General features: G+C 40.6%; 1 protein-coding gene across 1 annotated transcript in view; it reads right to left on the bottom strand.

The window, feature by feature from the left end:
• The window catches only part of asz1 (ankyrin repeat, SAM and basic leucine zipper domain containing 1), an 80478-nt gene extending 53872 nt beyond the window's left edge, over positions 1 to 26606 (bottom strand). Inside the window, exons 1-3 of the mRNA XM_043709583.2 lie at positions 26451 to 26606; positions 8860 to 9022; positions 1818 to 1940 (exon numbers count right to left, since the gene is read on the bottom strand). Of these exons, the coding sequence (XP_043565518.2) occupies positions 1818 to 1940; positions 8860 to 9022; positions 26451 to 26606 (442 nt within the window). The remainder of the gene's footprint in view (positions 1 to 1817; positions 1941 to 8859; positions 9023 to 26450) is intronic.
• Between the last annotated feature and the right edge of the window lie 273 nt (positions 26607 to 26879).

Here is a 26879-nt window from a genome sequence, read left to right as displayed (position 1 = left end):
AGACTCCAGGTCAAACTGCTCTTCAATTGGGTGAAATTATTTATCCCACAGTTAAGTATTGTGACTCTAGATTGCTCCTTATCATACTTCATAATAAATGTAAATTTAATAGCATTAGTCATTATCCCAGAGATGCTCCCAGAGCTATTCTTGCTCCGCTAAACCATTCATTCCCCACGAGATCCAGGATTGATTTTTTTTGTCAGGCAGGAAATATATTAATCAAGAAATTCTCCTGAACAGGCTTCAGAAGTTTTGTCCCTCTCTGCTCTTAACAGAACTGACCCAAAATTGAGTCAGGTAAAGTCTCCCATTATCATTACTCTCTAGTTGTGCACCTTTTAATAATTTCTTGGCAAAACTGCTTACCTAGCTGCTTCCCACTATTTGAACTGCGAAATATAGTAAGTAAGGGCAATGGGTCCTGGGTGGGTTGCTCTTCGGAGGGTCGGTGTGGGCTTGTTGGGCCGAAGGGCCTGTTTCCACACTATAAGTAATCTAATCTAATCTAATCTAATCTAATCTAATGTTGTAATCAGTCCATTTTTTCTCATCTCCACCCAGACATATTTTGTTCTTGGTCTTTCAAAGACATCCTTTTTCTCACACTATAAACGTTTTTCTTAATCAAAATTGCTAAAACACCCCTATTTGCATTTCTTTTTGTTTCCTGAACATTGTAAACTCAGGAATAGTAAACATCTAATCCTCTACTTTTGAGACAGGTCTCAGTTATTGCCACCACACAACATTCCTGTCCAATTATTTACACCTGTAGCTCAACAACAGCATCAGTCATCTATGTTTGCACACATACATTCCAAGACTAATTTAGACTTCTTAGTACTTTCTATGGTCTCATTTATCTAATGCTGCATAATTTCTAAACCTGTCTCGGTGACATATTGCGAGTTGTAAGTTTGGGGAATTTGTGAATAACTCTTCAGACACTTGGGCTTGTGATGTGACATATTTGCTGTTATGGAAGGTAGCTATATTAATACATGGGACCCTATTGTCTGTGGATAGAAAGAATAAACATGCATATTGTATATTTTTCAACTCAATAAAGTAGGTGATAGTCATTCACTAGTTAATTTCTCAGGGCCCTGACCAATCAAGATCTACATCCCTGGTTTAAACATTAAGTAAAGCATTGCAGTTAACTAACAATCATCAATTACTTGTTGAATTCACCATGCCATGCCTCTACCAGAGTCTACCTGCCAACCAATCAGCAACCTGCTCTCAAACGTTGGATTTTCCCTTGAATTGGTACTTTTGTGAAATGTGCTGAAAAGTGAAAGACAAGATGTTTCGACTAAATGTATATTTTTTTCAGCAATTCTCAAGTTTATCATAAAGTTTTAGAAGTCACTTGATTCCACTTTCAATAGCTATGGATCCACATCACAAAACTGATGCTAGGTTGATTATCTTGCCCAGGAAGGCCCACAAGAGCTGTGTGACATGGAAAATGCCACATTAGTAATTGGCTTGGGAGGGCATGGAGGTTGTTGCTGTGGGAGCGGGTTTAAAAGAATCTTAGTTTTCCAGGTGTTTAATGAAATCCCATTTTCCCATTGCTAGTAAGGAATTGGCAGTAACCCAGAACTTGATCACTGAGTGAGTGCGAATACATGTCATTTGCACACTGAGTGACTTTGCTTGTGGACTTAAGATGGCGTAAGTTGAACAGTCTCCCATCTTTTCTGTTGATTATCTTTATACCTCTGGTTGATTTGATGGAGGTGAGACAGTGTCACAGCGAGGAAAATAAAAAAAAAAGATTTGATACTTCCAGAATAAAATTTTACCATTTGCAAAACTTGCATTAGCACCTCTATTGAGAAGGAGACGAGTAATGTCAAAGTTAGCAACACTTGCAGCATACATCAATGGCGTCCAACCAAAACCAAAACGCGTTTCAACATCTATGCCTGTAAAAAGAATGTTGAAGGTTAGAACAGTAATTTATTGTATTATTACAAAAAAAATACACAAATAGAACTAATGTTTATATTTAGAATGGCTTCTAAAATGATCTTGTACGTCTAATATTTATGTTCCAATAAATATTTCTTAAACATGTGTCTTTTAGAAATATCTTACAAGTTTGCAAGCAAAGATCAATGCAGAAGAGAAGTTTCATTGTTATTTTGCATCTAATACATGTCAACAAACCATGTATTATTCAGTTTAACAGGAACTTCACAATATTTAAATATTTCAATAGTCATTGGCATAACCATACAGTATGTTGAAGTGCTAATGTGAAACAGCAATGAGCTTCAATGTCTATTTGGTTTATATTCAGACAACGAAAACTGCTTAATTCCCTTGTCAAATACTCTATTGATAAACAACTGCATTATTAGTAAGACAATGACATGAACTTAATAATTTCTACTATAGAAAACAATTTAAAAATAAGAACGTTTAAGAATCTTACAACTGAAAGCTAAAGCTCAAAACTTCCCCAAAAGCCAACACACCAGATTTGGCTACTTGTCAGAGCACGATATTCACCAGAGACAATAAAAATCTTAACATAAGCTGTGCTATTTCATCAACTGGAGACGATTAATACCTCAAAAAGTATTGGCTAATCAACCAATCACATTTCACTTATTAGCTACTTTCATAACGAACTATATTTTAACATAACGTCTGGGATCCATCCAATCTCAACTGATTCCTCATTAAGGCCCCTTCACAAAGCATATATACCTCAGCTGTCTTCTCAACAATATAGTTAATAGCATCACTCCTAACATGGAGGTTACATCTCTCACTCCCCCTCTCATACTCATGAGTTTCCTAACTTGCCTGTAATCTTTTAACTTGACTTAATGGCAGGAGACAGTGATGATGTGGGGTTGCTTTTCAGAATTGGAGGCCTGTCACCAGCACTGATCCACAGGGATCGGTTCTGGGTCCTTTTTTGTTCATCATTTATTTGAATGATTTGAATAGGAGTACAGAAGGCATGGTTAGTAAGTTTACAGCGTTTAAAAGACATTTGGATAATTACATGAATAGGAAAGGTTTGGAAGGATATGGGCCAGCAGCAGGCAGGTGGGACTAGTTTAGTTTGGGATCATGCTCGGCAGGACTGGTTGGACCAAAGGGTTTCTGCTCTGTAATACTTTATGACTCTTCAGTGATGCCTGAACTGTTTAGAATGACCCACTGAAAACCTTTGAATCAGTGCCTCTACTTTGGTGGTTAAAATTGAATTAACTAACTTGCAAAACTGGCAAATGTAGCCTGAAAGCCCCATTGTCAGATAATGGAAATGAATTCATTACACGGCAAATTCCAGTTGTCACATTACGATACCCTTCATTGTGTTGTGTCGGACCACCATATGTGAAATAGAACCGATGATGAACAGATCTATCAACTTCAAATTGGGCATCTATGGGGGATTGTGGGCCATCAGCAGCAGAATTGAATTTCAAACTAATCTGAAAAATCATGACTCAGTATATCGTCCACTTTGCCATCAAACTGGGAAACCAACATTCGATCAATGAAGGAATGCATCAGTGTATGTCAGCAGCAATACCAGGAACAGCTAAAAATAAAGTGTTAATCTGGTGAACCTAAAACACAGGCCTACTGAATGCCAAAGCGGAAAGCAACAGCCAACAGGCTAAGCAAATCCACAACCAACAGATTAGATCTGTGCATCACAGTCTATCACATCCAGTCATAAATGGCTCCAGAAAAATCCCCATCTTCAATGATAGGCGCCCAAAGCATTAGTTAAAAAGGGAAGTAGGCAGCATCTTCAGCCAGAGTTACTGAACAGATGATCTATTTTGACCTCAGAGGGCACCATTATCACATGCTAGCAACATTTCCTCGGAACTACATGACAGCACAGCTGTTAGAAGGTTCCATGCACTGTGAAAAGCGTAGCAACAGATTGGCTTCCACTTGCAAAGACTCTGCCATGCACAGCACTCAGGGGTCTGTGCAGAGGAAAAACTATATTGTTGATAATTATGGCTGGCAGTCTTTAACTAATTTGATTCACTTCACTTGATATCAAAAATGCCTGAAGACACTGGATACTGCAAAGTTTATGGGCCTGACAAAATTCCGGTAATAACTCGAAAGATTTGCACGCCACAACAAGTGTAGCACTTAGGCAGAAGTGGGTACTGCAGATTAGAGTCAAGGTTAGAGTGGTGCTGGAAAAGCACAGCAGGTCAGACAGCATCCGAGGAGAAAGAATATCGACATTTCGGACAAAAGCCCTGAGGAAGGATCTTTTGCCCAAAGTGTTGCACTTAGCCAAGCTTTTCCAATATAATTAAAATAGACATCCACCCAGCAATGTGGAAAATTCCCTGGTTACATTCTGTCCCTAAAAAGCATGACAAATGCAACTCGGCCAAAAGGTCAATCCTTGGTTTCCCTTTCTGTTTTTTCTCAACATTGTCTTTGTTTGAATGGTCAGCAAAGGCTCCCACTGATTGTCCCTTTTAACATCCAGGCAGCTGCCAGTCCGCGAGCACAATAAGTCTCGGCTGAGGAAATGTGTACAATGCTCTTGGAACAATAATCCACGTTCAGTTAACTTTCCAGGTCAGTCCCCATAAACAAATATCAGATTGTTTGTTAAAGACAGGTTGCCACTCATAGTTCAAAATTTTACTTTCAACTTCAGTTCGCAATTCCATATCAAAAATTTGAAAAATAAAGAAAAACTGTCATGGTCCAACAGGATAGAAATAGAAAACATAATTCCGGATTTTAAATATTTCTATTCTGGCTTAAATAATTGATTACTACTAAGTAGCAACATATAATTAAAAGGAAGTTGCAAGTTTCTTATTTTCACATTTACATAACCTCAAAATAAATGAGACCCATTGCCTATTTGATATTATTGGGTTATATTTCAAGAGCTGAACAGATATTTGTCTAATTTGCGAGGAAGTTTAGCAACTACAAGCAAGCCCTCCAGCTCCCAGGATTCACAGCATGACTGAGTGCAGGTAGCACATCCTGGGAGAACAATAGACTTTGTTAATTTTTGCCAATTTACACCTGGGCTTCCACCGCACACCCATGTCATTTCTGAAGATCAATATCTGTTACACTAGATAATTTCACCACTCTGAATTTCCGAACAAGGTTACCTATATTGTTTATCTTGCACAATTGCAGTAAAATGCAGCAACTATTGGAAGTGGTACAAAATACAACACAACCTATCCATGAAAGTGCAAAAGACAAAACTTTTTTTGAGTTTCTCTGAATGAAAACATTTAGCTTGCAGATTTTGAAGTTGAGTGTCAAACAGTAAAAGTTGTCTATATACAAATCCTGTCCAACCGATTCAAAATTACATTGGAATTCTCAAGTAGATAACTTACCTATTGCTTTCTTACTCATGCTGCCTTGACCAACACTATAACTATAATCAGGAAAAAAATCAAATCTATTGCCACTTGCAATCCAAAATCAACCTTGCCTTTGAGAAACAAATCTGTTGGTCTAAGCCAAAATGGACTAAACCACATAAATGAAAATGTGAAGATTATGAAAGACCACTTGGTAGTGAAGATCAATAATGTTAGTCTAAAGCTACAATTGTGCTTTTGTTTAGGCTTTGTTTTGATTTCCATAACAGCTTTGTGACTTGTGCAACATTTTGATGATACTGCAGTGCTCCATCTGCTTTAAAAAATGTAACTGTTCACATGGAAGGTTAGCCAGTGGAGCGAGAAATTAACAGAGATCAGCCAAGATAAGATTGAGCAGAGGATCTGGTAAGAGACAGGTGGGCATCCCTTGGGATACCATAGCCACCAAGGGTCATTGGGAGACATTTCTACTTTATTTTAACATAATTGATATTTCAAACACCATTTCACCAATGAGGCACTGCCATTGGGAGAGATAGGTGCGTGCAACAGGGTAGGTTTTACAATTGGGGGAAGGGTAATTACGATGCTGTAAGACAGGATCTGAGGAGCATAAGTTGGGAGCATAGGCTGTCAGGGAAGGATGTCATGGAAATGTGGAACTTTTTCAAGGAACAGATACGACGTGTCCTTGATATGTATGTACCTGTCAGGCAGGAAAGAAATGGTCGTGTGAGGGAACCTTGGTTGACGAGGGAGGTTGAATGTCTTGTAAAGAGGAAGAAGGAGGCTTACATAAGGTTGAGGAAACAGGGTTCAGACAGAGCAGTGGAGGGATACAGGATAGCCAGAAGGGACCTGAAGAAAGGGATTAGGAGAGCTAAGATAGGGCATGAAAAATCTTTGGCGGATAGGATCAAGGATAACCCAAAGGCATTTTATGCGTTTTTGAGAAACATGAGAATGACGAGAACGAGGGTAGGTCCGATCAAGGACAGTAGTAGGAGACTGTGTATTGAGTGGAAGAGATAGGAGAGGTCTTGAATGAGTACTTTTCTTCAGTATTTACGAACGAGAGGGATCGTATTGTTGAAGAGGAGAGTGTGAAACGGACTGGTAAGCTAGAGGAGATACTTGTTAGGAAGGAAGATGTGTTGGACATTTTGAACAACTTGAGGATAGACAAGTCCCCCGGGCCTGACGGGATATATCCTAGGATTATGTGGGAAGCAAGAGAGGAAATTGCAATACCGTTGGCAATGATCTTTTTGTCTTCACTGTCAACGGGGGTGGTACCAGGGGATTGGAGAGTGGCGAATGTTGTGCCCCTGTTCAAAAAAGGGAATAGGGATAACCCCGGGAATTACAGGCCAGTTAGTCTTACTTTGGTGGTAGGCAAAGTAATGGAAAGGGTACTGAGGGATAGGATTTATGAGTATCTGGAAAGACACTGCTTGATTAGGGACAGCCAGCACGGATTTGTGAAGGGTAGGTCTTGCCTTACAAGTCTTATTGAATTCTTTGAGGTGGTGACCAAGCATATGGATGAGGGTAGAGCATTGGATGTAGTATACATGGATTTTAGTAAGGCATTTGATAAGGTTCCCCATGGTAGACTTATGCGGAAAGTCAGGAGGCATGGGATAGAGGGAAATTTGGCCAATTGGATAGAAAACTGGCTAACCGGTCGAAGTCAGAGAATGGTGGTAGATGGCAAATATTCAGCCTGGAGCCCAGTTACAAGTGGAGTTCCGCAGGGATCAGTTCTGGGTCCTCTGCTGTTTGTAATTTTTATTAATGACTTGGATGAGGGAGTCGAAGGGTGGGTCAGTAAATTTGCAGATGATACGAAGATTGGTGGAGTTGTGGATAGTGAGGAGGGCTGTTGTCGGCTGCAAAGAGACTTAGATATGATGCAGAGCTGGGCTGAGGAATGGCAGATGGAGTTCAACCCTGCCAAGTGTGAGGTTGTCCATTTTGGAAGGACAAATAAGAATGCGGAATACAGGGTTAACGGTAGGGTTCTTAGTAAGGTGGAGGAACAGAGGGATCTTGGGGTCTATGTTCATAGATCTTTGAAAGTTGCCACTCAGGTGGATAGAGCTTGTAAGAAGGCCTATGGTGTATTAGCGTTCATTAGCAGAGGGATTGAATTCAAGAGTCGTGAAGTGATGTTGCAACTGTACAGGACTTTGGTTAGGCCACATTTGGAGTACTGTGTGCAGTTCTGGTCGCTTCACTTTAGGAAAGATGTGGAGGCTTTGGAGAGGGTGCAGAAAAGATTTACTAGGATGTTGCCTGGAATGGAGAATAGGTCGTACGAGGATAGGTTGAAAGTGCTTGGCCTTTTCTCGTTGGAACGGCGAAGGATGAGAGGTGACTTGATAGAGGTTTATAAGATGATCAGAGGAATAGATAGAGTAGACAGTCAGAAACTTTTTCCCCGGGTGCAACAGAGTGTTACAAGGGGACATAAATTTAAGGCGAAGGGTGGAAGGTATAGGGGAGATGTCAGGGGTGGGTTCTTTACCCAGAAAGTGGTGGGGGCATGGAATGCGCTGCCTGTGGGAGTGGTAGAGTCAGAATCTTTGCTGACCTTTAAGCGGCAATTGGATAGGTACATGGATGGGTGCTTAAGCTAGGACAAATGTTCGGCACAACATCGTGGGCCGAAGGGCCTGTTCTGTGCTGTACTGTTCTATGTTCTATGTTCTAAAACTACACTACTGATTACAGGTTCGAATTTAGGAACGACAACATCGTGCAATCAATGGTCACACATCTGCCATAAAGTCATTCTAGACTTTAAGCTGGTAACATCAACATTTTCCAATTTGCTATTCAAAGTTGCATGAGAAACCACTCAGATTTGTCTGCATTGCAAGTTGTCACAAAAAGTACAGGGTTCCATCAATTGCGCCCAGATCATTTTGCATGATCGCATCATCTTTCTGAATAGAGATTAATTCTATTGTTTCGATGTCCAGTTTGATTGTACCCACAACCAATACATCAGGCAAGTCTGTACACAGTGTCCAAGCAACAGTTATGATTCATTCTGCAGCAGTTCCTTGCACAGGCTGGTTACCGAGTGACAATAGGTATCCTCTTCAAAAATAACCAGGCTATAATTATATGTTGCATGCTTCAAAACTTTTGGGTAATGAGGGATTCACCCTTACCCAACCTGAACAGCAAAGCGAAGAAGGGTGGTTTTTAATTACACGATAAGCAACATTCAAGTTTTGGTTCTGTGGGATATGGGCAGTGCTCTTATTTGACAACCAGTCCTCCTTTGCTGCCTTTTCCTGTTTATGGGACAAATAGCGTGATTGCAACGGATAGGAAAAATAAGATTTTTTTTTGCCCTGGCGCTAGTCAAACATGTCTCTTTCAATATCAGGAGTTTAGCATGCATAGCAGGAAACAATACATTAAAACAAAACAAAGTAGAAAAATGCAGTTATTTCCTTACCTGAATTTAGAAGTTGTTCAACCAAATGTAACTTTTGTGATGCCAGAGCTTCCTTCAAAGTTCCTGTATCTTTATCATTGTTTTTAGTTTTATTGTTTTTTGACAGCATGAGTAATGAAGGCTCATCCTTTGAATCGGTTTTCACTTGAGAAGTCTTCACTACCTGAAAAGAAAGGAATGACACCTGGTAAGCACAGGGGAGTAAAGTAGACAGAAATGAACTGGTAAATGCTCTTCTTTAATATGGTTAAAGCAGTGAACATATTTTGCAGTAGGCTAGAGTGTGCTGCTTGCTGCTGACTTCAAGAAAAGCTATACACAAAGACTAAAGGTGGCACTGGAACATAGATTTCCCACCTCAAGCTCTTTCAAATTAGTCCATTCTTTAGGGTGATTGTGGTAATTGGACAGGCAGCAACAGACTGATTAGTTTAATTGAAGAATTCTCACAAACAAGAAAGAAGTAAAAGGTAGAGAATTTAAAGTCACATTGAAATAATTGACCTGAAAGGAAAATAAAGTTAGGGCATCCACATGAGATAAGGGAGAAACACAAATTTCAAAAGGAAAACTTTCCAAAAATAACATATCTTTCATTAAAATATCTGTGATATCGTAAATGTAAAATGAGAGAGACTGTACATACATAAAATTAGCTTTTCAGAACCAAAGTGGTTGTATGGCAATTGTGATAACTTGGTAGGTAGCTAACCTTAAATGAACAAGAATTAATGTTTTGTTGCTTCTTGCTCTAGCTATTGTTGGAAATTAATAAATTGGTGAATTTGAATTAATTCCACTTGCAAATACTTCAAAAGCACACCCTTTGAAGCAGGGCATACTTTGCAGAAATATCTGGATTTCCATGTTTAATTGCAGGTATTCAGATTGCAGTAGCTTGAAACATTTACACAGTACTAACAGTGACTACTTACAGCTGCACCATCTTTAGGTGCAGCATTAGGTCAATATCCTTCTGCTCTATTCTGTTGCTTTTGTTCCTTTCAGGGGAATGAATGGAATTAAATGGAGCCAGGATGAAGGAAAAAGGAAGGAAGGTATAGAGTACCTTTTTTGCTACCAAACAAATGACCTTAAACCTTCACTTGCCATCAATGATTCTACTTATCCATCCTGCAATGTTAATAGAAACAGAATATGAGCAAGAGTAGGCTATTCGACCCATCAATCCAGATTTGTCATTCAACATGATCATAGCTAATCATCTAGCTGAGCACTCTGTTCCCATTTTTCTTCCCATATCTTTTGATCCATTTAGACCAGACAACTATGTTGAGGCTGCCATTATTTTCTTTATTAATTTTCTCATTGTTGGTTTGGAACTGTGAGTTTTGGTTGACAATCGAACTTTGAACGGAATCTGGTTTTAAAAAAAAATGAACAAAAGATTCACATTTGCTCTTGCAAACTGGGTGGGAAAGATTATACAGGCTTATTAATGATCTAAGAACACTGGAGAAATTTAGCATCAAGATGTGGTTAATCTCAGAGACAGGTAACTGGTTGGATATTGAATTGGACAATTAAGGGAGATCCAGTACTGGTCAGCCAACCACAAATGTTTATTTTCCAATAAGTTGGGAATGTTGAAAGTTATGAGATAAATCCATGGCACTTAAAAGTGTTTGTCAAAATAAGTCACAGAAGGCAACTCAAAGAGATAACACAAAGGACCAGATTGTAGCTCTGATTATAACAAATAAGCCAGAGGTGAATTTTGTTATTAACAATGAAATATTTAAGATAGATGAAAGTTATAGAGGGTTTTTGTTGAAAGGAAAAGTTATTCCTTTATCTTCAGATGATGTAGCTAAATCCATAAATACACTAAGAGATACAGGGGCAACACAAGTCATTTATTGGAAAAATGCTTAGTTTTCCTTCCAGAGAGTTCCAAGGAAGCTAAGTACTAATGAATGGGATTGATGGTGGTTATATTCCAGTTCCATTACACAAAATACAACTGGAATAGGATGTTATCAGAAGTAGTAATTGTTTGAGTAAAAAAGACATTACCTATTGACGGAGTAGATTTACATCTTGGTAACTTTTGGACTTAGAGTCATAGAGATGTACAGCATGGAAACAGACCCTTCGGTCCAACTTGTCCATGCTGACTAGATATCCCAACCCAATCTAGTCCCACCTGCCAGCACCCTGCCCATATCCCTCCAAACCCTTCCTATTCATATACCCATCCAGATGCTTTTTAAATGCTGCAATTGTACTAGTCTCCACCACTCCCTCTGGCAGCTCATTCCATACATGTACCACCCTGTGTGTGAAAAGGTTGCCCCTTAAGTCTCTTTTATATCTTTCCCCTCTCACCCTAAACCTATGCCCTCTAGTTCTGGACTCCCCCACCCCAGGGAAAAGACTTTGCCTACTTACCCTATCCATGCCCCTCAATTTTGTAAACCCCTATAAAGTCATCCCTCAGCCTCCGACGCTCCAGGGAAAACAGCCCTAGCCTATTCAGCCTCTCCCTATAGCTCAAATCCTCCAATCCTGGCAACATCCTTGTAAATCTTTTCTGAAACCGTTCAAGTTTCACAACATCTTTCCAATAGGAAGGAGATCAGAATTGCACACAATATTCCAACAGTGGCCTAACCAATGTCCTGTACAGCCACAAATGACCTCCCAACTCTGTACTCAATACTTTAACCAATAAAGGAAGGCATACCAAACACCTTCTTTACTATCCTATCTACCTGCGACTCCACTTGCAAGGAGCTATGAACCTGCACTTCAAGGTCTCTTTGTTCAGCAACACTCCCTAGGACCTTACCATTAAGTGTATAAGTCCTGTTAAGATTTGCTTTCCCAAAATGCAGCACCTCGCATTTATCTAAATTAAACTCCATCTGCTACTTCTCAGCCCATTGGCCCATCTAGTCAAGATCCTGTTGTAATCTGTAGGGACTAAAGGTCATAGCTTTGTCCATAATTGTGAATGCTCAAAGGAGGTTCAAGAAACAGAACAATTACAGGAATAGATTCTGGGTATTTTCCCTACTTGTGGGGTAATCAGAGTGCTGGTTAAGTTAAAATAAAGGTTGAAACGACTCCACGAACAAAAGGATAGAAAGGTTAAGATACTTCAGATGGAGTATTTGGTAGGACATCACTAATTGAGGCACAAAAAGCAGATCCTAAAATAAATCAATTAGCACAATTAGCTTATTTTGAGATAGATGCAAAAGGAGTTGCAGTGTGCTACTACATTAAGAACAAAATGTGCTAACCACGGTGGCCCAGTGGTTAGCACTGCTGCCTCACAGCGCCAGAGACCCGGGTTCAATTCCCGACTCAGACGACTGACTGTGTGGAGTTTGCACGTTCTCCCCGTGTCTGCGTGGGTTTCCTCCAGGTGCTCCGGTTTCCTCCCACAGTCCAAAGATGTGCAGGTCAGGTGAATTGGCCAGGCTAAATTGCCCGTTGTGTTAGGTAAGGGGTAGATGTAGGGGTAGGGGTATGGGTGGGTTGCGCTTCGGCGGGGCGGTGTGGACTTGTTGGGCCGAAGGGCCTGTTTCCACACTGTATGTAATCTAATCTAATCTAAAAAAATGCTGATAAGGAAGTGGAGGCCCCGTTATAGATCCATAAGTGTTGGATGAATGGTTGTTCTTTAGAGAGTGGTACCACCCAGCTATTTTAGGGACATACTGCAAGTAGCACATTTGTGGAGTCTGGTGAGGAACAACTGAACAAAGTTGAGGGTCACTGAGTGTTTTAAGATCACTGTGTTGTGAATCCATTGATTCTACCACCCCAGAAAGGAGTCTGTTAACCTTCGTGCATTCCCTTCATAGCCAGAACACCTTTTTGCAGTTAGTGTAATGTTATGTCCATAGCTGTCCATAATATCCAGAATATCTGACAAATCTGACATTGCTTTCGCTTTTAAATATCCAACTATTTTATAAACTAGAATTCGTGATTAATAAATTCTGGTACTCACACTCAGATATTCAATGTGAAGATAATGCCCTCCATTGTTTGCACTTGGACGCACCAGTGCCACACATTAAATATTGCTCTATCAGCTGCAGCAAGAGAAACAGAGGGCATCCTGTCCTATTCCAAATTATATGCTCTCCAAAAGCCTGAATATTAACAAAGAAATAGTCAAAACAAAGCTGTCTTCCAGTAAAGAAGGATTCTAGGAAGGGTGATGAGATAACCTCCCTGGTTAACCATGGTTAAGGATAACATCAAATTGAAAGAAAAAAAAGGCAAAGATTAGTGGTAAGTCAGAAGATAGGGAAAGTTTTATAAACCAACAAAAATAAGACCAAAAAAAGGCAAACTGGCAAGTAATAGCAAGACAAATATAAAGAGCTTTTTTCAATATTCAAAAATGAAGACAGAAGTGAACATAGGCCCCTCAGAGAATGAAGCTGGGAAAATAATAAAGTGGAGCCAGGAAATAACACAGAGGAAAAGAATAAATACTTTGCACTAGTCTTCATAGTAAAGGACATTAACAGCATTTCAAAATTACAAAATAGTCAAGGGGCAAAAGGAAGAGAAGAAATAAACAGTCGAACTAATCACTAGGAATGAGTGTGGGAAACTATGGGGCTAAGGAATGAAAAGTTCGCTCACTCTGATAGAATGTATCCTAGGATAGTACAGGTAGTAGCTACAGAGATAGTGGATGCACTAACAGTAATCTACTAGGAAGCCTTTGATTCCGGAAAAATCCTAGAGGACTGGAAAACTGCCAATGTAAAACCTTTGTGTAAAAAGAGGAGAAAAGGAAAACAGGAAATTATTAGCCAGTTAGCTTAAAATTTGTTACTGGAACGATGTTGCATCTTTATCGGGGATTTGAAAGCAGAGCATTTAGAAATACATAACATAATTAAGCAGAGTCAGTATGGCTTCATAAAGAGAAATCTGTCTAACCAATTTATTAGAATTCTGAGAGGATGTAACAAGCAGGATAGATGAAGCAGAGCGGTGGGTACAACCAAATTTTCAGAAGGTGTTTGATGAGGTATACACATTAGGCTACTTAATAGCAGGCTACGATCTTAGAGACAGTATGTTATAAAGGATTGTCTAATAATTAAAAGAGGGAGTTGGGATAAAGGGGTATTTTCAGGATGGCAATGTGTAACTAGTAGAGTACCATAGGGACCAGTGCTGGAGCTGTAATTATTTACAGTATATATGAAAGATTTGGAACAGCAAAGCAAATGTATAAAGCCAAGTTTGCAGATGACATAAAAACAGGTGGAAAGGCATGTGATAAGGATGCCTCAGAGTCTACAGAGGGAGAGAGGAAGATTCAGCAGCATTAAAGGCAAAAGTTTAGCAGATGGAATATAATGAGGGAAAGGTGAGGTTACAAACTTTGGCAGGAAAGAAAAAGCAGAATATTATTTAACTGGAGAAACATGAAGGAAAGTACTGAAGAATTTGAGTCTTCATCGTGAATCACAGACAGCTGTCATCCGTGTTCAGCAGGTCATAGGGAAGGGAGATGAAATGTTGGTCTTTATTTCAAAGGGAATGGAGCATAAAACTAAGGAGGTTTTACTAAAACTACATAAGTGACTAATCAGACCACAACTGGCACACTGTGAACTGTTTTGTGCCGCTTATCAAAAGAAAGGTATGCTGGTATTGGAGGCTGTCCAGAAAGGGTTCACTGGGTTGATGCCAGGCATGAGGGACTATTTTATGAGGAGAGGTTGAGTAAGTTGGGACTGTAATCATTGGAATTTAGGATAACAGGCGACCTTAGTGAAACACATTCCTAAGATGTTTGACAGGGGAAATGTGAGAAGGGCATCTGCTCTTGTGGAAGACTGTAGGACCAGAGGACATAATTTCAGAATAATGGGGCAAAGATGAGAAATTTTTCTTCTCAGAGGGTAGTGGATGTATGAAATTCTTTACCACAGAGGGATGTCAAGGCTGGGTCATTCAGTATCTTCAAGGCTAACATAGATTTTTAATCAATAAAGGAATCAAGGATTATAGGGAAAAGGAAGGAAAATAGAATTGAGAAATATCAGATTACCCATGACCTCAATGAATGGCTGAATGGCCTATTTCAGCTTCTACGCCTTATGGTCATATAATCGATTAGAATGATAAATTAAAGGCAACTGATTCATTTTAAGCAAAGCCAAAAATCTTCAAAGACTGTGACTACCAGGCATTGCTTTAATTTCCCATTTTGGACCCAGTCAAAAGAATGCTGGAGAGACACCAGCCATATCAACACTGTTTCCATCTAGCCACTGAAATGTTGTTCTGCAATGTTCAATGCAAATTTGGTAAAAGGAAACATTACTGCAGTAATTGTGATGGAGGAGCTGAACTGTGAAAGTGGGTACTGAATTATGCAAAATGATTGCCTCTCTTGCAAAGGCTCAGAAATTCTGATTACGGTTGGAACAGGTTCAACTTTTTAAGGTTACCCACTTACCTGTTGATGAATCTTCCAGCCAGAATGCTGAACCTGGCCTATTCCAAATATGGAGGATACAGGGAAGTAAAACACTCAGTGCAGGCCAAGATGACATTTGCTTTTGAATATCAGGAGGGGAATTGTTTGAAGGTCCAAAGCCATTGTGACTGAGGAATGGCATAACTAAAGTAAGTGAGGGATAGGATGGCAGTTGAACAAGGTACTAGAGTGCGAGGTGGATCAGCGGGCTAGGACTCTAGCTAAGTGGATAACTGTTGAGAAAGGCTGAGGAGGGGAAGGGTGGGTCTGGATTCAGGAAGGTTCGGGTTGAACGAAGGGTACAGTGGCAAGGGGACAATGGTGGGTCAGGAATCCAGTTTAATAATTACCCAGGAATGATACTAAATCCTCCAACTTTTCCTGGCTGACGACTAAGCTTAAGCGAGTCTGAATCCACAAAATTCTCCAACTTAAGGAGCTTTATCAGAAGATTCTGCACCAATGGGAATTGCCCATCAGAAGTTTCAATTCCCAGGCAATTTCCTCGGTCAGCTGTGTCAAAAATTCCACAAGGTCCCAATGCACAACTCCAGTCTACAACACAGAAACAGCTATCCAACCACTGGAATTTCTGTGCAATATCTGAAAATTTTGGAATGCTGTCAAACACAACCTAATGGAGTTGATTTTCTCTATATAACTTAAACCTAAAATCTTGCTTGGTAAATCATGGGAAAAGCCAGCAAATGTTATACTACTTACAATAAACTAAAGCAATTACATTTGCAGCCGAAAAGGCAAATTACTACTATTACCGTCACTAAAGAGATTACATTAATACAAGGATTAGGCTTCTTGCATTTTCTTTCAAAAATTTGGCATGACTACATAAACAAAACAAGATGAAAATGTAACTACAAATGAGGATGATGAGTTTTAAAAAAATTGTACATGCCACTAAAATGACTCAACTTTGAAATAAAGCAATAATGTACTGTAATATTATATAAACTAGATGATAAAACACAGACAATTATTCATAAGATTTGTTGGTACTTGACATGTTAGGATTGATTTTGCATACTTATGAACAAAGTGTACATAATTAAGTAAACAACTGGAGGTGTTCTTTTTAAAGCTACTTACAAAATAGGCCTAAAGCATTCAAGTCCATCAAATAATGCTTTCCAAAATTCTAAGAGGTAAATTATCAAGAGGTTCTGATCTTAACTGCTATACTCGGGTACAATGGTTGACTACAAACATGTAGCTGCAATAGACCTTTCTTTCAGATGCCAAGGACATCAAGGAAATATAAAGCTAGTACGGTTAGTCTAATTTGCCAGCTCATTGAGTAGCAGAAAGTGAACAGCGTGTACTATTGTATATGCAAAATAAATCCCTTACAATGCTAAAGGTTGAGACATACATATACTTGTAAAATTACAAATGACATTTACATTATAATTTGCAAATATAACTCTCCCACCTGGAACTTTTCTCCCTTATTACTGCAAACAAGATCTTAAAAAAAAACTGCAGATTAACAGTTCTAATAAGTAACAAAGCTACATTTAAGGTGGAATTTAAAATATGATGCTTAGACGTGAGTTACCAATATCTGTTAGCCAGCACTGGCTGTTAGTAGCCTAAATCTGGCTCCCTTCTCCAGCAAGAGATATGTAGCCCTATTGATTGTCTTTGGACCTACAAGTTTGTTGCTTGTGAAAGGAAGCTTGATTCAGCAGAGTGAGCACTGAAGTTTTTTTACAGGTGCCAGAGATTCAGATTGGAACGTCGCAGTTATAGAAATATAAACCATAAGATTGATATGCGAAGTTAGTCAACCAGTGGGCAGGAATTAAAACAAGCATTAACATTTAAGGTCCTTGAACAACAAGGACTAAAAGTGCAGTCAGTAAACTTATTTGATTAAAAAAAATCTGCACTGACAAAAATTTCATTCATCCCAACTGTAAATTTGAACAAACAGTATTAAAGCAGTTTATTTATCATACAATGAGTCATAGCGTCATAGAATCATAGAGCACAGAAACAGATCCTTTGGTCCAATCAGTCCTTGCTAACCATAATCCCAAACTAGTCCCACCTGCTTGGACTTGGCTCATAACCCTCCAAATATTTCTTATTCATGTATTTATCCAAGTGTTTTTTAAACGTTGTTAATCTCCCCGCATCCACCACTTCCTCTGGAAATTCATGCCATTCGTGGACCACTCCCTGTGTAAAATAAACTGCCCCCCATGTCTTTTTTAAATCTCTCTCCTCTCACATTAAAAATATATCCCCTAGTCTTGAAATCCCCCACCCTAAGGAAAAGACACCTACCATTCACCTTAAATATAACCCTCATGATTTTATAAAACTTGACAAGGTCACCTCTCAACCTTCTACACTCCAGTGAAAAGTGTCGCAGACTATCCAGCCTCTTCTCACAACTCAAACGCTCCATTCCTGGCAAGGTCCTGGTAAATCTCTTCCCAGCCCTCAGCCAACTTATCCTATCTATAATAGGGTGACCAGAACTAGACAGTACTCCAGAAGAGGCCTCACCAACATCTTGTATAACCTCAACACAACATCCCAACCCCTACACTCAAAAGGTCTGAGCAATGAAGGTAGGTGTGCTAATTGTCTTCTTAACCATCCTACCTATATGCGAGGGAAACTTCAAAGAATTATGTACCTGAACCCCTAGGTCTCTGTTCTCCAACACTACCCAAGGCATTACTTTTAATTGTACAAATCCTGCCCTTGTTTGTTTTATCAAAATGAAAAACCCCACATTTACCCAAATTAAACTCCACCTGCCACTCTACAGCATATTGACCCAATTGATCAAGATTTGTTTGGAATCTTAGATAACTTTCATTGTCCACTATGCCACCAATTTGGTGTCATCCGCAAACGTACAAACCAGGCCTTCTATATTCTCATCTAAATCATTTCTATAAATGAGTAACAAAAGTGGACCCAACACCAATTCCTGTGGAGCACTGCTGGTCACAGATCTCCAGTCTGAAAAACAACCATTCACCATCAATTCTGTCTCCAATTGGCAAGTTCACCCTGAGTCCCATGTGATCTAACTTTACTAACTAGTCCACCATGAACCTTGTTATCCATTCACTAAGCAGACAACAAAACCAAACGATGATTTCAAATACCTGGTCAGCTCCAAAGCTTAAAATAAAATGTTGAAGTTACATTGATCTTGTCCCCTTTTTACCATTAATTTTCTCATGTCTTGAAAGCTTGATTCTTACTGGTACATGGTCCAGCACAGTGGGTGTCCTCAAGTACCTTGTCCAAATGGCCACCCTTTATGTGTACTAAGACAGCAAGTGCTGACAGAAAGTCAGACAATCAACCAGGTTGAGCCCATAACCAAGCTAGATTTAGATCTCACCCTGATCTCCATATAAGTGCATTTCCTAGCAATGGTGATTGATCCTAAGAACTCTAGTTGATTCCTCTCCCTGACACTGACATGCAAAATTTCATTGCCCTTAGTGTAGATTCAGGATCAAACATGCACCATCCTGCTGATACGTACAGCTCCTGTGAATGTTGATTTAGCCAACAAAACCAGAGAAACCTCCTTAAGAATTTTTAATGCACACGTTTATTATTCAGTTTTGAAAATGTGAAGCATTAGAGATTGCCACTTCAGAAACACAGAAAATAAGAGGAGTAGGCCATTCAACCCTTCGAACCTACTCCGCCATTCAATATAGTTATGGCTGATCTTGTAATCCTCACCTCTACTCTCCTGCCTTTTCCCTATAATCTTCTAATTGCTTTGATTCCCTTACTAATTAAAAATCTACCTCTGCCTTGAGCACACTTAAATTGATTACTCTCAAAAATAACTTCTTTTTCCAGATGAATTCAACAATATCTTCAATAATTGCCAGTTGAAACTTTATTGCTGGAACAGCACAGCAGGTCAGGCAGCATCCAGGGAACAGGAGATTCGACGTTTCGGGCACAGGCCCTTCTTCAGGAAGAAGGGCCTGAAGGGCCGAAGGGCCTGAAGAAGGGCCTGTGCCCGAAACGTCGAATCTCCTGTTCCCTGGATGCTGCCTGACCTGCTGTGCTGTTCCAGCAATAAAGTTTCAACTTTGATCTCCAGCATCTGCAGACCTCACTTTCTCCTTCAATAATTGCCACCCTTCCATTACACAGAAATAAAGAAAATAGGAGCAGGCCAATTGGCTCTGCCATTCAATATGATCATGATCGATCATCCAACTCAGTACCACTTTTCCACTTTCTGTTCATATCCTTTGATCCCTTTAGCCCGAATAATTATATCAAACTCTTTCTTGAAAATATTGAATAATGTGGCCTCAAATGCTTTTCTGTGGCAGAGAATTCCACAGGTTCACCATTCTCTGAATGAAGAAACTTCTCTTTTCAGTCCTAAATGATCCCTCCCAGATCCTTAGGTTGTGATCCCTGGTCACCAAGAACATCCTTCCCGCATTCACCCTGTCCAGTTCTGCTGGAACTTTATAGGCTTCTATGAGCTTCCCCCTCTTATTCTTCTCAACTCTGGTGAATATCGTCCTAACCTATGCAGTTTCTCTTCAGATGTCAATTCTACCGTCCTAGGAATCTGTCTGATAAACTTTTGTTGCAATCCCTTCATAGCCAGAACAACCTTTCTCAGATACAGTGATCAAAACCGCACACAATATTCCAGGTGTGGTATCAATGTCCTGTTCAATAGCAGCAAGTCACCCCTCTCCTGTACTCAAATCCTCTCGCTACAAATGCCAATACATATATGCATTATTCACCACATGCTGCCCTCAATACTTAATTTCACTGACTGGTGTACAAGGACACTCAGGTTTTGTTGCACCTTTCCCTTTCCCATTCCCAATCTATTGCCATTCAGATAATAGTCTGCCTTCCTGTTTTTGTTACTAATTTGTAAAACCTCACATTTATCCACAATACACTGCATTCACTCACTCAATTGGTGTAAATCATACTGAAGCATGTCTGCATCCTCATCATAATTTACCCTCCTATTTAACTTTATGTCATTTGCAAATTTGGAGAAGTTACGCTTTAGTTCCCTCATCTAAATCATTCGTACATATCATGACCAATTAAGAAGATGCCAAGCTTGTACTTAGAACTGAGAACTTTTAAAAGAGGCTGTTTCTCTCCCGTCACATGCTGCTTCGTTCCCGTCTTTTGATGATGGATTTGGATGTGGGTGCAGTGGGACCCAGCTGGTCTGTTGTGCAAGACCAGAGATGGTGGGAGAAGCCTGCAATTGATAAAATTGAGGCATTAGCCAGTGGATGCAAATTTTGGGTGGAACATAGAGTGGGTGGGAGCATTTCAGAAGTAAGGGGCTGCAAAGGGAGGGGAGGGAAGCACATAGTTGCAAAGGGGCAGGGGGAGAGAATTGAGTGTTTGCGAGGGACGTGTGGGAGAGTGACTGAAAGAGAGACTAGATGGAGAGCAATTAAGCAGGTCACTGTAAAGGGGAGATGGAGAGAAGCCAGCGGCTGCAAAGGGAGAAAGCCAGGGAGATTGTGAAAGGAAGAGAATGATTTAAATCCCATCCACAAAGGAATACTCAGTTAACTGGAAGCCAGGAAAAACTGGAATCACTGGGGTAATGCCAATTACTGTGATTATTATGAAGTGTTGTCAGCTATTTTGGGGGAAAAAACTTGCTGTTTACTTGTGACTATTGCCTTGTGTCAATTTAGATAGTGTGAAGTGTATAACACTAAAGCAATCCTTGTGTGCCAGATATTCTCTCTCTCAAAGGAGGTCACAAAGTCCTAAAAATATTACTGGACACGGCATCTAGTTAGAGGGAGGAACTGAAGGAAATCAATATTAGTAAGGAAACAACTCTGGGCAATTGATGGGATTAAAGAATGATAAATCCCCAAGGCCCGATAATCCCAGCATATTAAAGGAAGTGTCCTCAGAAATAGTTGGTGCCTTGCTGATTGTCTTTCAAAATTCTACAATGGCTGAACAGTTCCTTTGGATTGGAGGATAGTTAATATAACCTCTCTTTTTTTAAAAAGTAGTAGAGAAAACAAAAAATTATACAGTGGTTAACCTGACATCGGTTGGGGGCGGGGGTGGGAACATGCTAGAGTCTATTATGAAAGATTAAATAACAGAGTACTTGGAAAACAGTGAAAGGATCAGACAAAGTCAGCATAGATTTACGAATGGGAAATCATGCTTGACAAATCTGGAATTTTTTTTAAGAATATAGTTAGTAGAATCGACAAGTGGGAGCCAGTGGGTGTGAAAGCTTTCAATAAGGACCAACACAAAATGAACATGTAAAATTAATGTATATGTGTTTGGGGTAGTGACAGCGATAGATGAACTAGTCAGCAGACTAGAAATAAAGAGTAGAAATAAATGGGTCTTCTCCATCTCTAATCCCAAGTGGCAGGCAGTGGTTACTGGGGTACTGTACTTGGTCCCCATCTATATTTTCGAGGAGTTAGGTATAATTCTTCGCATTAAAGGGATCACAAAGACTATGGGGGCGGGGAGGTGGGGGTGAGGTCGGATCAGGGACCGAGTTGGATAATCAGTCATGATCATATCAAACAGTGAAACAAGGTTGAAGGGTCAAAAGGCCTCCTCATGATCCTATTTTCTATTTTTCAGTGTAAAATAGAAAGGTGACAATTACTGATCATGTGGTTTAATTCTTCTAATTGCTTTTCAGCAAGAATCCAATTATCTCATACCAACAAAAACACAGAAGGTATTGTCACATTCCTAGTAGGGCTTATGCCTGAAATGTCGATTCTCCTGCTCCTCAGATGCTGCCGACCTGCTGTGCTTTTCCAGTGCCACCCTTTTCAATTGTTACTATGTGACAACAGCTAACATGATTAAAGCGTTAGTGAGTACGGAAAGGTAGCACTCAAAAACAAATAAGCAAGCCCCAGGAAGGCCCAATTTAACTCTAGTTCCTACAATGTTAACTTTAGTTTTTACAACATTCTTTTATTGGCTCCAATTAGTTGTTATGCTAACCAACTGGCTAGTTTAGAGTTATTGACCATTTGCTGTTGAGTACAGAACTCTTCAAGTGCAAGGACTGCCATAGGGCAGGATGGGGATGGAAAAATATTGATGGTTCAGTAGGTAAGCAAAAGTTCCAAACTCAATAAATTCTGGACAAAAGTACCCTCAGTAGACTGGACAAGGTTTGTAAAATATATAATTCTTGTTGATATCTAAAGCAAAACATTTGATCGAGCTAAACTTGCATAAAGTTAAAAACTAAATTAAGATATACATGCAAAGGGCTATGAAGCTTCTTTACCTGCCTGACTGCATTTAGATTTTATCGTATAGACAAATTATTAAGCTCTGCACATAGATTGTCCCCATTTGAAGAATGAGAAAACTCAGCAGCCACACACACATACTATCACTATTGATTCAAATGATTGCCCTTTGCCCTTGAATTTAAGTAAACTTTAATTATGTACTTTTACAAGTATAAAATGAATAAACTAAAATACAGTATACCAAAATGCTTACATTCTAAAAAGGAATGAATCCTGGTTCCTTAACACTATTTTAATATTGAAAATTTTAAATGCCCAAAGCATTAATGCTTGAATTCAATGTAAAACAACAGCACTAACATATAAAAAAAACTGATCGTTTTCGGTTTTGCATAATTTCAAAAACGTGCACACCCAAGTTGCATCAATAAATTAACCATCTGAGCAGTTAAAGTCAAATTCATAATATATATGTTTAATCAATATTTACATAAAAACTTTCCATGCCCTTACTATACAAACTCTAGTTGCCTTTTTTTCTGCACTTCACTGCCATCTGTTGGAACTGTCTACCAAGCTCTTGTGAAACAGTGAATTCCACTTCTAATGCTATTCATAATACTTAAATACACTTTATGGCAAAGTTGGACTTCATAGATTTTGGAGGATGGAAGACTAGCAAATCAAAACTGCATGCATTTAGAACATCATAGATATGTATAGCATGGAAAGAGAACCTTCGGTCCAACTCGTCCATGCCGACCAGATATCCCAACCTAAGCTAGTTCCATTTGCCAGCACTTGGCCCATATCCCTCTAATCTTTCCTATGCATTTACCTTTTAAATAATGCAATTGTACCAGCCTCCACCACTTTCTCTGGCAGCTCAATCCATACATGCACCACTCTCTACATCAAAAAGTTGCCCCTCAGGTCCCTTTTATACCTTTCCCTTCTCATCCCAAACCTACACCCCCTAGTTCTGGACTCCCCCACTCCAGGAAAAAGACTTTGTCTATTTATCCTATCCATGCCCCTCATGGTTTTATAAAACTCTATGAGGTCACCCCTCAGCCTCCAAAGCTCCAGGGAAAACAGCCCTAGTCTATTCAGCCTCTCCCTGTTGCTCAAATCATCCAACTCTAGCAACATCGTTGTAAAACTTTTCTGAACCCTTTCAAGTTTCACAACATCCTTCTGAAAGGAAGAAGTCCAGAACTGCACGCAATGTTCCAGAAGTGGCCTAACCAGTGTCCTGTACAGTCGCAAAAAGACCTCCCAACTCCTGTACTCAATGCTCTGACCAATAAAGGGAAGCATACCAAACACCTTCTTCACTATCCTATCTACCTGCGACTCTCAAGGAGTTATGAACCTACATTCCAAGGTCTCTTTGTTCAGCAACACTTCCTAGGACCTTACCATTAAGTGTATAAGTCCTGCTAAGATTTGCTTTCCCAAAACACAGCACGTCACATTTATCTGAATTAAACTTCATCTGCCACTCCTCGGCCCATTGGCTCATCTGATCAAGATCCCATTGTAACCTGAGGTAATCTTGGTGTCATCTGCAAAGTTACTAACTATACCACCTTTGTTCACATCCAAATCATTTATATAAATGATAAAAAGTACCCAGCACCCATCCTTGTGGCACTCCACTGGTCACAGGCCTCCAGTCTGAAAAACAACCCTCCACCACCACCTTCCTTCTTCAGTCTTCTACCTTCCAGCCAGTTTTATATCCAAATGGCTAGTTCATCCTGTGTTCCATGAGATCTAACTTTGCTAATCAGTCTCCCATGGGGAACCTTGTCAAACGCCTTACTCTGCCCTCATCAATCCTCTGTACTTTTTTCAAAAAAACGCAATCAAGTTTGTGAGACATGATTTCCCACGCACAAAGCCATGTTGACTATCCCTAAAAAAATCCTTGCCTTTCCAAATATATGTAAATCCTGTCCCTCAGGATTCCCTCCAACAACTTGCCCACCACCGACGTCAGGCTCACTGGTCTATAGTTCCTTGGCTTGTCCTTACCAACTTTCTTGAATAATGGTACCACATTAGCCAACCTCCAGTCTTCTGGCACCTTACCTGTGACTATTGATGATACTACCTCAGCAAGGGGCCCAGCAAAGACTTCCCTAGCTTCCCACCAGATCATGATTAAAGGTTCTAGCAGAAGGACTGACATTGTGATGTGCATCAGCAGTCTTGGTAACAGGAAAGATGTGACATTTGAAATTCAGACCTGAATTGACCAGAATGACAAGGTTTCACAATGTATGATTCTGCCTGAGTGTCCCTGAAGAATGCAATACAGTCAGTGCACAGTCGTAGTGCTAATGTTAGGTTGAAGATAATAGCTTTGGTCTCCATTGTTCTCATGTGTAGGATGTTTTGACTCAGTCACAACATGGAGCAACACAACAAAGATAAAGCTGGCCACTATCAATATATGATATGGAGATGCCGGTGTTGGACTGGGGTGGACAAAGTTAAAAATCAATTTATCAATTGCCCTTATATCTAGGACAATATCACCTAGAGGCAACAGGTATTAGGAAGAGAAGTAGTCCATGAATTCTTCATGACGCAGTGAAAGAATTTAGTGATAGAGTTCATTTTACATAATTTTTGAAGACTTTGTGTTGAAAGGATGCTATCACCACAATACTTGTGAGCTAAAGTTACGAATTCTAATTGTGAAATAACAACACATGGCACTTAAATATCTTATAAGTACTTCATACAAAGGGTGGGCATCTTTCCTGTCCCTCTTAATGGGTGGGGTAGAGGTTTTTTCCTCTATCACTAGATGGGGGGCAGGGGTATTTTTCACTGTGTGTGGGGGTAGGGGTAAGGGTATTTTCCTCTTTCTCTGGGTGGAGGTAAGGGTAGTTTCCTCTCTCCCTGAGTAGGGGTAAGGGTATTTTCCTTTCTCTCTGGGTGGGGGGGTAGGGGTATTTTCCTTTCTCTCTGGTTGGGGTATTTTCCCCTCTCTCTGGGTGGGGGTATGGGTATTTTCCTTTCTCTCTGGTTGGGGTATTTTCCCCTCTCTCTGGGGGGGGGGGATATGATTTTTTCCCCCTCTCCCTAGGTGGGGTATTTCCCACTCTCTCTGGTTGGGGTATTTCCCCCTCTCTCTGGGTGGGGGGGATATGGTTTTTTTCCCTCTCTCTGGGTGGGGTATTTCCCCCTCTCTCTGGGTGGGGGGGATATGGTTTTTTTCCCTCTCTCTGGGTGGGGTATTTCCCCCTCTCTCTGGGTGGGGGGGATATGGTTTTTTCCCCTCTCTCTGGGTGGGGTATTTCCCACTCTCTCTGGGTGGGGTATTTTCCCCTCTCTCTCTGGGTGGGGTATTTTCCCCTCTCTCTGGGTGGGGTATTTTCCCCTCTCTCTCTGGGTGGGGTATTTTCCCCTCTCTCTCTGGGTGGGGTATTTTCCCCTCTCTCTCTGGGTGGGGTATTTTCCCCTCTCTCTCTGGGTGGGGTATTTCCCACTCTCTCTGGGTGGGGTATTTTCCCCTCTCTCTCTAGTGGGGTATTTCCCACTCTCTCTGGGTGGGGTATTTTCCCCTCTCTCTCTGGGTGGGGTATTTCCCACTCTCTCTGGGTGGGGTATTTTCCCCTCTCTCTCTAGTGGGGTATTTCCCACTCTCTCTGGGTGGGGTATTTTCCCCTCTCTCTCTGGGTGGGGTATTTCCCACTCTCTCTGGGTGGGGTATTTCCCCTCTCCTCTCCCGCGCCCTCCCGGTGGGTGTTTGGGGGTAATTCCTTCTCTCCGGGTCGGGGTTTTGTGAGTCTCACCATTGCCTGGATGTCATCGTAGGTGTCACAGCCCAGGTACCAGCCATCGTCGGAATCCTCCGTCTCTGCTCCAGCAGCGACACAGCGAGCCGGGGACCGGGCTGGGGCTGGGACTGGTGTCGGGGACAGGGCTCGGGCTGGAGCTGGGGCCGCCATGACAGCGGCAGCGGCGGGGACAGGCGGTCAGGTCACAGCACCCGGGGGGTGATTCTGACACACCCTCCCCACCTGCAATTACTGTCACCTCCCACACACACCCCAACCCCCTACCCGGGTAAATTAACACTCAGGGTATAATTACCCCCCACCCCCCCAGGTAAATTAACACTCAGCGTATGATTACCCCCACACCCCCTGGGTAAATTAACACTCAGGGTATAATTACCCACAACCCGCCCGGGTAAATTAACACTCAGGGTATAATTACCC

Source organism: Chiloscyllium plagiosum, unplaced genomic scaffold (assembly GCF_037043375.1).
Source record: "Chiloscyllium plagiosum isolate Xiang-an unplaced genomic scaffold, Cpla_swu_hap1 HiC_scaffold_19, whole genome shotgun sequence".
NCBI classification, from domain to species: domain Eukaryota; kingdom Metazoa; phylum Chordata; class Chondrichthyes; order Orectolobiformes; family Hemiscylliidae; genus Chiloscyllium; species Chiloscyllium plagiosum.
This window is presented reverse-complemented; position numbering and strand designations above follow the sequence as displayed.